The 12,204-nt window shown below is 49.3% G+C and overlaps 1 protein-coding gene across 1 annotated transcript in view; it reads left to right on the forward strand.

Annotated features, from left to right (window-relative positions):
- Positions 1-12,204, forward strand: part of LOC139560090 (vesicle-associated membrane protein-associated protein A-like) — a 77,013-nt gene that overhangs the window by 22,542 nt on the left and 42,267 nt on the right. The window contains exons 4-5 of the mRNA XM_071376593.1: positions 5,561-5,641; positions 7,440-7,637. Coding sequence (XP_071232694.1) covers positions 5,561-5,641; positions 7,440-7,637 — 279 coding nt within the window. The remainder of the gene's footprint in view (positions 1-5,560; positions 5,642-7,439; positions 7,638-12,204) is intronic.

Raw genomic sequence — 12,204 nt, forward strand, 5'->3', positions numbered from 1 at the left:
CGGTTGGTAGGGCTCGGCTCTGTTGGTAGGGCGCGGCTCGGTTGGTAGGGCTCGGCTCTGTTGGTAGGGCTCGGCTCTGTTGGTAGGGCTCGGCTCGGTTGGTAGAGCTCGGCTCGGTTGGTAGGGCGCGGTTGGTAGTGCGCGGCTCGGTTGGTAGGGCGCGGCTCGGTTGGTAGTGCTCGGTTGGTAGGGCGCGGCCTGGTTGGTAGGGCTCGGCCTGGTTGGTAGGGCTCGGCCTGGTTGGTAGGGCTCGGCTCGGTTGGTAGGGCTCGGTTGGTAGGGCTCGGCTCGGTTGGTAGGGCTCGGCTCGGTTGGTAGAGCTCGGCTCGGTTGGTAGGGCGCGGCTCGGTTGGTAGGGCGCGGCTCGGTTGGTAGGGCTCGGCTCGGTTGGTAGGGCGCGGCTCGGTTGGTAGGGCGCGGCTCGGTTGGTAGGGCGCGGCTCGGTTGGTAGGGCTCGGTTGGTAGGGCGCGGCTCGGTTGGTAGGGCTCGGTTGGTAGGGCTCGGTTGGTAGGGCTCGGTTGGTAGGGCTCGGCTCGGTTGGTAGACCATAGTGGCTCTAAGAGAGTCTGCTAAATGACTCACTACTGTAGTAGTAGTGAACAAGCATGGGAAACAGTGTTTAAACCCTTTACAATGAAGATCTATGAAGTTATTCGGATTTTTACGAATTATCTTTGAAAGACAGGGTCCTGAAAAAGGGACGTTTCTTTTTTCCCCCCGAGTTGAGTTGATTTTAGACCAGCTCAGTAGTCTACATATAGTTGATTTATTAAAACACAGGGTGTGTCTATATATGGAGAAATACATATTTTAACATTTCGACCGACCGATTGGTCAAAAGAACAGACGAGACTCGGTCAAACCAGATTATTTTTTTTTTAAATGTTGGAGAGCTCTAGAACAGAGTGCCCCGTGGTGGTGGTGGGGTTATGGTATGGGCAGGCACAAGCTACGGACAACGAACACGATTGCATTTTATCGATGGCAATTTAAATGTACAGAGATACCGTGACGAGATCCTGAGGCTCATTGACGTGCCGTTCATCCGCCGCCATCACCTCATGTTTCAGCACGACAATACACGGCCCCGTGTCACAAGGATCTGTGCACAACTCCTGGAAGCTGAAAATGTCTCAGTTCTTCCATGGCCTGCATACTCACCAGACATGTCACCTATTGAGCATGTTTGGGATGCTCTGGATCAACGTCTATGACAGCGTGTTCCAGTTCACCCCCCCCAATATCCAACAACTTCACACAGCCAATGAAGAGGAGTGGAGCAATATTTCATAGGCCACAATCAACAGCCTGATCAACTCTATGTGAAGGAGAGTTGATCAGGCTGTTGACACCAGATACTGACTGGTTTTCTGATCCACACCCCTACTTTATTTTTATGTCTGTGACCAACAGATGCTTATCTGTATTCCCAGTCATGTGAAATCCATAGATTTAGGGCCTAATGAAGGTAAAACAATGAACCTATATCTTTAAATAGTTTAACCTCTGAACTATTTTTCTGATCACAGTATTTTCAATAGTTATTAGCAGCACTATTTAGCTGATGTGGTTCATTTTTGTGGTCTCAAACCAGTGAGCTTAACATTCTTCAAGAATATGGGCACATTTGTATTAGTTACAGTGAAAAAGGTGGGACTGTTGTTCCCTTTTCATATAATTGGTACATTTACTATCAATATAGCATTAAACAGTTATCCAGATGTGCATTTTGGCAACAACCCACACCTAACAAAACCATATGAGATTCCCCTATAATCCAGTAGATGGCAGCAACAGGTGTGGTAGTTTCCCCTATAATCCAGTAGATGGCAGCAACAGGTGTGGTAGTTTCCCCCTATAATCCAGTAGATGGCAGCAACAGGTGTGGTAGTTTCCCCCTATAGTCCAGTAGAGGGCAGCAACAGGTGTGGTAGTTTCCCCCTATAGTCCAGTAGAGGGCAGCAACAGGTGTGGTAGTTTCCCCCTATAGTCCAGTAGAGGGCAGCAACAGGTGTGGTAGTTTCCCCCTATAGTCCAGTAGAGGGCAGCAACAGGTGTGGTAGTTTCCCCCTATAGTCCAGTAGAGGGCAGCAGTTTCCCCTATAATCCAGTAGATGGCAGCAACAGGTGTGGTAGTTTCCCCCTATAGTCCAGTAGAGGGCAGCAACAGGTGTGGTAGTTTCCCCCTATAGTCCAGTAGAGGGCAGCAACAGGTGTGGTAGTTTCCCCCTATAGTCCAGTAGAGGGCAGCAACAGGTGTGGTAGTTTCCCCCTATAGTCCAGTAGAGGGCAGCAACGGGTGTGGTAGTTTCCCCCTATAGTCCAGTAGAGGGCAGCAACGGGTGTGGTAGTTTCCCCCTATAGTCCAGTAGAGGGCAGCAACAGGTGTGGTAGTTTCCCCTATAGTCCATTAGAGGGCAGCAACAGGTGTGGTAGTTTCCCCCTATAGTCCAGTAGAGGGCAGCAGTTTCCCCTATAGTCCAGTAGAGGGCAGCAACGGGTGTGGTAGTTTCCCCTATAGTCCAGTAGAGGGCAATAGTTTCCCCCATAGTCCAGTAGAGGGCAGCAACAGGTGTGGTAGTTTCCCCTATAGTCCAGTTATGGGCAGCAACAGGTGTGGTAGTTTCCCCTATAGTCCAATAGAGGGCAGCAACAGGTGTGGTAGTTTCCCCCTATAGTCCAGTAGAGGGCAGCAACGGGTGTGGTAGTTTCCCAGTAGAGGGCAGCAACGGGTGTGGTAGTTTCCCCCTATAGTCCAGTAGAGGGCAGCAACAGGTGTGGTAGTTTCCCCCTATAGTCCAGTAGAGGGCAGCAACAGGTGTGGTAGTTTCCCCCTATAGTCCAGTAGAGGGCAGCAACAGGTGTGGTAGTTTCCCCCTATAGTCCAGTAGAGGGCAGCAACAGGTGTGGTAGTTTCCCCCTATAGTCCAGTAGAGGGCAGCAACAGGTGTGGTAGTTTCCCCCTATAGTCCAGTAGAGGGCAGCAACAGGTGTGGTAGTTTCCCCCTATAGTCCAGTAGAGGGCAGCAACAGGTGTGGTAGTTTCCCCCTATAGTCCAGTAGAGGGCAGCAACAGGTGTGGTAGTTTCCCCCTATAGTCCAGTAGAGGGCAGCAACAGGTGTGGTAGTTTCCCCCTATAGTCCAGTAGAGGGCAGCAACAGGTGTGGTAGTTTCCCCCTATAGTCCAGTAGAGGGCAGCAACAGGTGTGGTAGTTTCCCCTATAGTCCAATAGAGGGCAGCAACGGGTGTGGTAGTTTCCCCTATAGTCCAGTAGAGGGCAGCAACAGGTGTGGTAGTTTCCCCTATAGTCCAGTAGAGGGCAGCAACGGGTGTGGTAGTTTCCCCTATAGTCCAGTAGAGGGCAGCAACGGGTGTGGTAGTTTCCCCTATAGTCCAGTAGAGGGCAGCAGTTTCCCCCATAGTCCAGTAGAGGCCACAACGGGTGTGGTAGTTTCCCCCTATAGTCCAGTAGAGGGCAGCAACGGGTGTGGTAGTTTCCCCTATAGTCCAGTAGAGGGCAGCAACAGGTGTGGTAGTTTCCCCTATAGTCCAGTAGAGGGCAGCAGTTTCCCCCATAGTCCAGTAGAGGCCACAACGGGTGTGGTAGTTTCTACTCTAGCCAGGGGACCAAAACAGTAGTGACCCTCGCACTTTAACGATCTTGTTGCGGAAATGTACCGCATTGCTATTTTGTTTTTGAATCTACGTCATATCGCTGATTCTACCTTTAAGTCCAGGCACCACACCCTATTAGGGATTTCCCCCCGTTATCATATCACAAACTTGAATGTAGATACAAATATAATACTTTCTTGTATTACAATTGTTCTGAAATATTATATTACAATATGCAAATGAGACACTCATTAAATATGAATATCCCCCATTAAAATGTTTCAGGACACTGGATTAATATTTTGGTTACATTTTAAGACACTCCAGGACCAGATTTACTCAGAGCAGATTGGGTATAAATACTTTTTTTATTTCTGTCTGTAAAATACTAAAGCCGTGTATGTGAAATGTATTTGACACATTTTTCTAGAGAAAATATTATCTAAAATAAAATGACAACATATCAACGATTCCCTAGTCTAGAGACTATATCTAAGGATAACCACACTATATGTGTTGAATCCAGATGCTTCTGAAGCGGAGGGAAATCAGTTGGATTGTGGGAAGAATGGGACAAATGGAAGTTAATGACGTGTACACTGAATTTAGACTACCAAACACCTATTTAGACCCAATCACTTACTCTTCCTAGTAAGTTACTACACATGGTCCAGTTTGTTACATTCTGTATGAAATGGGCTTTTAAATGACATGTTATTCAAGCTTTGAACATGTATGTACATTTTTTAAATAGTTCATATTCATGACGGTAGTATGATAAACTAAAGAAAAAAAAATATTTTTAAGATTGACATTTGGATGTTTACTTTCTGAGAATACATTTTTTAAATTTTATTTAATCTTTATTTAACTAGGCAAGTCAGTTAAGAACAAATTCTTATTTTCAATGACGGCCTAGGAACAGCGGGTTAACTGCCTTGTTCAGGGGCAGAACGACAGATTTTTACCTTGTCAGCTCGGGGATTCGATCTTGCAACCTTTCGGTTACTAGTCCAATGCTCTAACCACCGCCCCATTAATTGCGCAAAATACCAACAAATCTCCATGTCTAGGTAGATTTATTTCAACCTGTGGCGTCTGGCCTTAAAGCTTTTACGATTGGCCAATAGGAGGAAGGACGATAGCTTATTGGCCAATAGGAGGAAGGAGGATAGCTTATTGGCCGTTCTGGTTTTCAACCTCTCATGGAGGGATTGTCCCCGACCCACATGGATCAACTCTTTGTCAATAAGCTTAAAGTGGATTAAACTTGTCATTCGATGTTTCTATAGGCTGTTGATATGGTTTGTTCTCTTGTTATTAGTCCTCTGGCTACCTTATGTTTTTAGGCTGTTACAATAACTTTTTGAGATTGAACTCTGTTACATTCTCGGAATGATTCATTGTTTTGATCCGGAGTAAGCCGTGCATGCATAAAGCATATGGCTCAAAGCCATATTCAAAGCCTATCGAAGGGAATATGGCTTGCGTTTTCTTTTTACTAGACACAAGATGGTTACGTAGTGTCCGTTTTTTTATAAAAACGCTAATAGTTTTTAGGCTGTGAGGCCCTTACATCTGACAGAAATGAAGACTCTTTTCTGACTGGACATTTTGCGCTGCTTCGGTGGATTTCTCTGCATTCCTCTCTTGCGTTCTATCGGCTATATAACACATTTGTTGAAATAAGTTATAGCAATATGAAAATTACTCGGAATGACGCTCGTGTGCTGCACTGCCGTGCGCTCGCCGACTCGTTTTTAAACCATCCATCGTCTGTCACGTCACGATGTCGTCATCCACGATGGCCGTAAATCAGTCGGCGATAGACGATACTATCATAATATCGCCCAAGCCGTGTGTGTTTTGTGCGTGCACAAGTCCAGCTAATAGTAGTTTAGTCTGATGAATAACATGCATATGTATTTCTCCTCTCCTCCAGTGGAAAGATGCGAAACCCGACGATCTCATGGATTCCAAGCTGAGATGTGTATTCGACCTGCCTTCTGAAAACGACAGAGTGGTAAGTCCTACTGCTGTATAGACGGAGAGAAACGGAGTGATTATCCTACGTTGTCGTTAACTGCAACCAGGTTTTCATCCTATTTCATGCGGATGAATGACCTGATGCATAAAAAAGGCCTTATGGAAACTTGCCGGTTAAAAACGTCCCAATGTCAACAAAACAAAATGCGCTTGACGAGGTGGGATATACATATATATATATATATTTTAAAAAATGTCGGTGAAATAGATTATGCGACGACTGACGGTGGAAATGCACTAGAAAAACCATCGAGACGCTTGGGAGTCCTGCGACGATGTTATAGCCTACTACCACCACGACATGGAGAAGTATGCAGAGTTTATATTGAATATAATGAACTGTAACTTGTGATGATGATCTTGATGCATTTTACTACTAAATATCCTGTAAGCTGTGGAACACCAAGAACTGTCAAATCTGGTGCCGTCCATGAGGAGGAGATGCACTGCAGTACTTAATGCAGCTGGTGGCCACATCAGATACTGACTTTGTGTTGTTGGTGCTGAGTTTAGAACCTACCCCTGTCCTCTATCGTCAGACTGTTGTCTATAGACCATACACCACAACCAGATTGGGCTAGTATTTAAACCTCCCTCCCTCCACCCATGGCTCTCCCTCCCTCCCTCCACCCATGGCTCTCCCTCCCTCCCTCCACCCATGGCTCTCCCTCCCTCCCTCCACCCATGGTTCTCCCTCTCCCTCCCTCCCTCCACCCATGGCTCTCCCTCCCTCCCTCCCTCCACCCATGGCTCTCCCTCCCTCCCTCCACCCATGGTTCTCCCTCCCTCCCTCCCTCCCTCCACCCATGGCTCTCCCTCCCTCCCTCCCTCCACCCATGGCTCTCCCTCCCTCCCTCCCTCCACCCATGGCTCTCCCTCCCTCCCTCCACCCATGGCTCTCCCTCCCTCCCTCCCTCCACCCATGGTTCTCCCTCCCTCCCTCCCTCCCTCCACCCATGGTTCTCCCTCCCTCCCTCCACCCATGGCTCTCCCTCCCTCCCTCCCTCCACCCATGGCTCTCCCTCCCTCCCTCCCTCCACCCATGGCTCTCCCTCCCTCCCCCAGGTCATCAGCTCAGGGACAGGAGAAAAGGAGACAGGTCAGGAGAATAGGTTCTTCACTAGAGGAGCAGCAGGGTTAACCACCCCAGTGCAGTTGGGCAGACAGTCCATGTTCTCAGGAGAGCCAGGCTATGAGAGGGGGTCTCGTCTGCCCCCCAGGGCCACCCCTACCCGGGGTGGTGGAGAGTTCCGTACCCCCTTCAGCAGCAGACTGGGTCTAGGTCTACCCCCTACCCCGCCAGGCAGTGTTTGCAACAGGAGTGATCTACAGGGGTTCACGACAGCCCCCAGCTCTGAGGTTAAAGTCAGAAAGATGCCGCAGGTTTGTGAGGATGTAGACAAGACAGATTTTAGCAGCACTGTCAGCAGTAGCTTTAAAAACCTAAAGGCTCAATTACAACTCTTCCTGTGTACTCAAGTGTTCCAGAGTGTGTGTTTCTCATCCCCATCCTGTGTTTCTCAGGCAGCTATCGCCGGTGAACGCTTGTCCTGATTGAATTTACACCCTACTGTTGCTGCTGCTGGGTTTATGTTTAGTGGGTTTTCTTAAATGTTCTCCATGTCTGCAGAATGAGCCTCGGGCTGCGTCCCAAATGAACCCCTGTCCCCTGTATGGTGTCTGTTTGACCCTATGGGCACTGACCAGATGGTAATGCGCTAAATTGAGAATACGGCACCCTAAGTGGTTTCTCTCTCCGTTCTCTTGGGTTCCAGAATGACGTGGAAGGGAGCAGCGACGTTGCGGCGCCCGTGCAGAACTCGTCCAAGGCGGCGGACGGCCCCGTGGCGACGGCAGCGGCGAAGACGGTCAGCGCCTCCATGGACGACTCGGAGATGAAGAAACTATCAGAGGAGTGCAGGAGACTGCAGGCTGAGATGGGCAAACTGACCGAGGAGAACAGACAACTCAAGGTTAGTCTGTAGGTTAGGGGCTGTAGATGGACAACAGACTGGTCTGTAGGTTAGGGGCTGTAGATGGACAACAGACTGGTCTGTAGGTTAGGGGCTGTAGATGGACAACAGACTGGTCTGTAGGTTAGGGGCTGTAGATGGACAACAGACTGGTCTGTAGGTTAGGGGCTGTAGATGGACAACAGACTGGTCTGTAGGTTAGGGGCTGTAGATGGACAACAGACTGGTCTGTAGGTTAGGGGCTGTAGATGGACAACAGACTGGTCTGTAGGTTAGGGGTTGTAGATGGACAACAGACTGGTCTGTAGGTTAGGGGCTGTAGATGGACAACAGACTGGTCTGTAGGTTAGGGGTTGTAGATGGACAACAGACTGGTCTGTAGGTTAGGGGCTGTAGATGGACAACAGACTGGTCTGTAGGTTAGGGGTTGTAGATGGACAACAGACTGGTCTGTAGGTTAGGGGTTGTAGATGGACAACAGACTGGTCTGTAGGTTAGGGGTTGTAGATGGACAACAGACTGGTCTGTAGGTTAGGGGCTGTAGATGGACAACAGACTGGTCTGTAGGTTAGGGGTTGTAGATGGACAACAGACTGGTCTGTAGGTTAGGGGCTGTAGATGGACAACAGACTGGTCTGTAGGTTAGGGGTTGTAGATGGACAACAGACTGGTCTGTAGGTTAGGGGTTGTAGATGGACAACAGACTGTAGGTGTCTGTAGGTTAGGGGTTGTAGATGGACAACAGACTGGTCTGTAGGTTAGGGGCTGTAGATGGACAACAGACTGTAGGTGTCTGTAGGTTAGGGGTTGTAGATGGACAACAGACTGGTCTGTAGGTTAGGGGCTGTAGATGGACAACAGACTGGTCTGTAGGTTAGGGGCTGTAGATGGACAACAGACTGGTCTGTAGGTTAGGGGCTGTAGATGGACAACAGACTGGTCTGTAGGTTAGGGGCTGTAGATGGACAACAGACTGGTCTGTAGGTTAGGGGTTGTAGATGGACAACAGACTGGTCTGTAGGTTAGGGGCTGTAGATGGACAACAGACTGGTCTGTAGGTTAGGGGCTGTAGATGGACAACAGACTGGTCTGTAGGTTAGGGGCTGTAGATGGACAACAGACTGGTCTGTAGGTTAGGGGCTGTAGATGGACAACAGACTGGTCTGTAGGTTAGGGGCTGTAGATGGACAACAGACTGGTCTGTAGGTTAGGGGCTGTAGATGGACAACAGACTGGTCTGTAGGTTAGGGGCTGTAGATGGACAACAGACTGGTCTGTAGGTTAGGGGCTGTAGATGGACAACAGACTGGTCTGTAGGTTAGGGGCTGTAGATGGACAACAGACTGGTCTGTAGGTTAGGGGCTGTAGATGGACAACAGACTGGTCTGTAGGTTAGGGGCTGTAGATGGACAACAGACTGTAGGTGTCTGTAGGTTAGGGGCTGTAGATGGACAACAGACTGGTCTGTAGGTTAGGGGTTATAGATGGACAACAGACTGGTCTGTAGGTTAGGGGCTGTAGATGGACAACAGACTGGTCTGTAGGTTAGGGGCTGTAGATGGACAACAGACTGGTCTGTAGGTTAGGGGCTGTAGATGGACAACAGACTGTAGGTGTCTGTAGGTTAGGGGCTGTAGATGGACAACAGACTGGTCTGTAGGTTAGGGGTTGTAGATGGACAACAGACTGGTCTGTAGGTTAGGGGCTGTAGATGGACAACAGACTGTAGGTGTCTGTAGGTTAGGGGCTGTAGATGGACAACAGACTGGTCTGTAGGTTAGGGGTTATAGATGGACAACAGACTGGTCTGTAGGTTAGGGGCTGTAGATGGACAACAGACTGGTCTGTAGGTTAGGGGCTGTAGATGGACAACAGACTGGTCTGTAGGTTAGGGGCTGTAGGTGGACAACAGACTGGTCTGTAGGTTAGGGGCTGTAGATGGACAACAGACTGGTCTGTAGGTTAGGGGCTGTAGATGGACAACAGACTGGTCTGTAGGTTAGGGGCTGTAGATGGACAACAGACTGGTCTGTAGGTTAGGGGCTGTAGATGGACAACAGACTGGTCTGTAGGTTAGGGGCTGTAGATGGACAACAGACTGGTCTGTAGGTTAGGGGCTGTAGATGGACAACAGACTGGTCTGTAGGTTAGGGTCTGTAGATGGACAACAGACTGGTCTGTAGGTTAGGGGCTGTAGATGGACAACAGACTGGTCTGTAGGTTAGGGGTTGTAGATGGACAACAGACTGCAGGTGTCTGTAGGTTAGGGGCTGTAGATGGACAACAGACTGGTCTGTAGGTTAGGGGCTGTAGATGGACAACAGACTGGTCTGTAGGTTAGGGGCTGTAGATGGACAACAGACTGTAGGTGTCTGTAGGTTAGGGGCTGTAGATGGACAACAGACTGGTCTGTAGGTTAGGGGTTATAGATGGACAACAGACTGGTCTGTAGGTTAGGGGCTGTAGATGGACAACAGACTGGTCTGTAGGTTAGGGGCTGTAGATGGACAACAGACTGTAGGTGTCTGTAGGTTAGGGGCTGTAGATGGACAACAGACTGGTCTGTAGGTTAGGGGTTATAGATGGACAACAGACTGGTCTGTAGGTTAGGGGCTGTAGATGGACAACAGACTGTAGGTGTCTGTAGGTTAGGGGCTGTAGATGGACAACAGACTGGTCTGTAGGTTAGGGGTTATAGATGGACAACAGACTGGTCTGTAGGTTAGGGGCTGTAGATGGACAACAGACTGGTCTGTAGGTTAGGGGCTGTAGATGGACAACAGACTGTAGGTGTCTGTAGGTTAGGGGCTGTAGATGGACAACAGACTGGTCTGTAGGTTAGGGGCTGTAGATGGACAACAGACTGGTCTGTAGGTTAGGGGCTGTAGATGGACAACAGACTGGTCTGTAGGTTAGGGGTTGTAGATGGACAACAGACTGCAGGTGTCTGTAGGTTAGGGGCTGTAGATGGACAACAGACTGCAGGTGTCTGTAGGTTAGGGGCTGTAGATGGACAACAGACTGGTCTGTAGGTTAGGGGCTGTAGATGGACAACAGACTGGTCTGTAGGTTAGGGGCTGTAGATGGACAACAGACTGGTCTGTAGGTTAGGGGCTGTAGATGGACAACAGACTGGTCTGTAGGTTAGGGGCTGTAGATGGACAACAGACTGGTCTGTAGGTTAGGGGCTGTAGATGGACAACAGACTGGTCTGTAGGTTAGGGGCTGTAGATGGACAACAGACTGTAGGTGTCTGTAGGTTAGGGGCTGTAGATGGACAACAGACTGGTCTGTAGGTTAGGGGTTATAGATGGACAACAGACTGGTCTGTAGGTTAGGGGCTGTAGATGGACAACAGACTGTAGGTGTCTGTAGGTTAGGGGCTGTAGATGGACAACAGACTGGTCTGTAGGTTAGGGGCTGTAGATGGACAACAGACTGGTCTGTAGGTTAGGGGTTGTAGATGGACAACAGACTGCAGGTGTCTGTAGGTTAGGGGCTGTAGATGGACAACAGACTGGTCTGTAGGTTAGGGGCTGTAGATGGACAACAGACTGGTCTGTAGGTTAGGGGCTGTAGATGGACAACAGACTGTAGGTGTCTGTAGGTTAGGGGCTGTAGATGGACAACAGACTGGTCTGTAGGTTAGGGGCTGTAGATGGACAACAGACTGTAGGTGTCTGTAGGTTAGGGGCTGTAGATGGACAACAGACTGGTCTGTAGGTTAGGGGTTATAGATGGACAACAGACTGGTCTGTAGGTTAGGGGCTGTAGATGGACAACAGACTGGTCTGTAGGTTAGGGGGTTGTAGATGGACAACAGACTGGTCTGTAGGTTAGGGGCTGTAGATGGACAACAGACTGGTCTGTAGGTTAGGGGTTGTAGATGGACAACAGACTGGTCTGTAGGTTAGGGGCTGTAGATGGACAACAGACTGGTCTGTAGGTTAGGGGCTGTAGATGGACAACAGACTGGTCTGTAGGTTAGGGGTTGTAGATGGACAACAGACTGGTCTGTAGGTTAGGGGCTGTAGATGGACAACAGACTGTAGGTGTCTGTAGGTTAGGGGCTGTAGATGGACAACAGACTGGTCTGTAGGTTAGGGGTCGTAGATGGACAACAGACTGGTCTGTAGGTTAGGGGCTGTAGATGGACAACAGACTGGTCTGTAGGTTAGGGGTTGTAGATGGACAACAGACTGCAGGTGTCTGTAGGTTAGGGGCTGTAGATGGACAACAGACTGCAGGTGTCTGTAGGTTAGGGGCTGTAGATGGACAACAGACTGGTCTGTAGGTTAGGGGCTGTAGATGGACAACAGACTGTAGGTGTCTGTAGGTTAGGGGCTGTAGATGGACAACAGACTGGTCTGTAGGTTAGGGGTTATAGATGGACAACAGACTGGTCTGTAGGTTAGGGGCTGTAGATGGACAACAGACTGGTCTGTAGGTTAGGGGCTGTAGATGGACAACAGACTGTAGGTGTCTGTAGGTTAGGGGCTGTAGATGGACAACAGACTGGTCTGTAGGTTAGGGGCTGTAGATGGACAACAGACTGGTCTGTAGGTTA

The sequence above is a fragment of the Salvelinus alpinus genome, chromosome 30 (genome assembly GCF_045679555.1).
Source record: "Salvelinus alpinus chromosome 30, SLU_Salpinus.1, whole genome shotgun sequence".
NCBI lineage: Eukaryota > Metazoa > Chordata > Actinopteri > Salmoniformes > Salmonidae > Salvelinus > Salvelinus alpinus.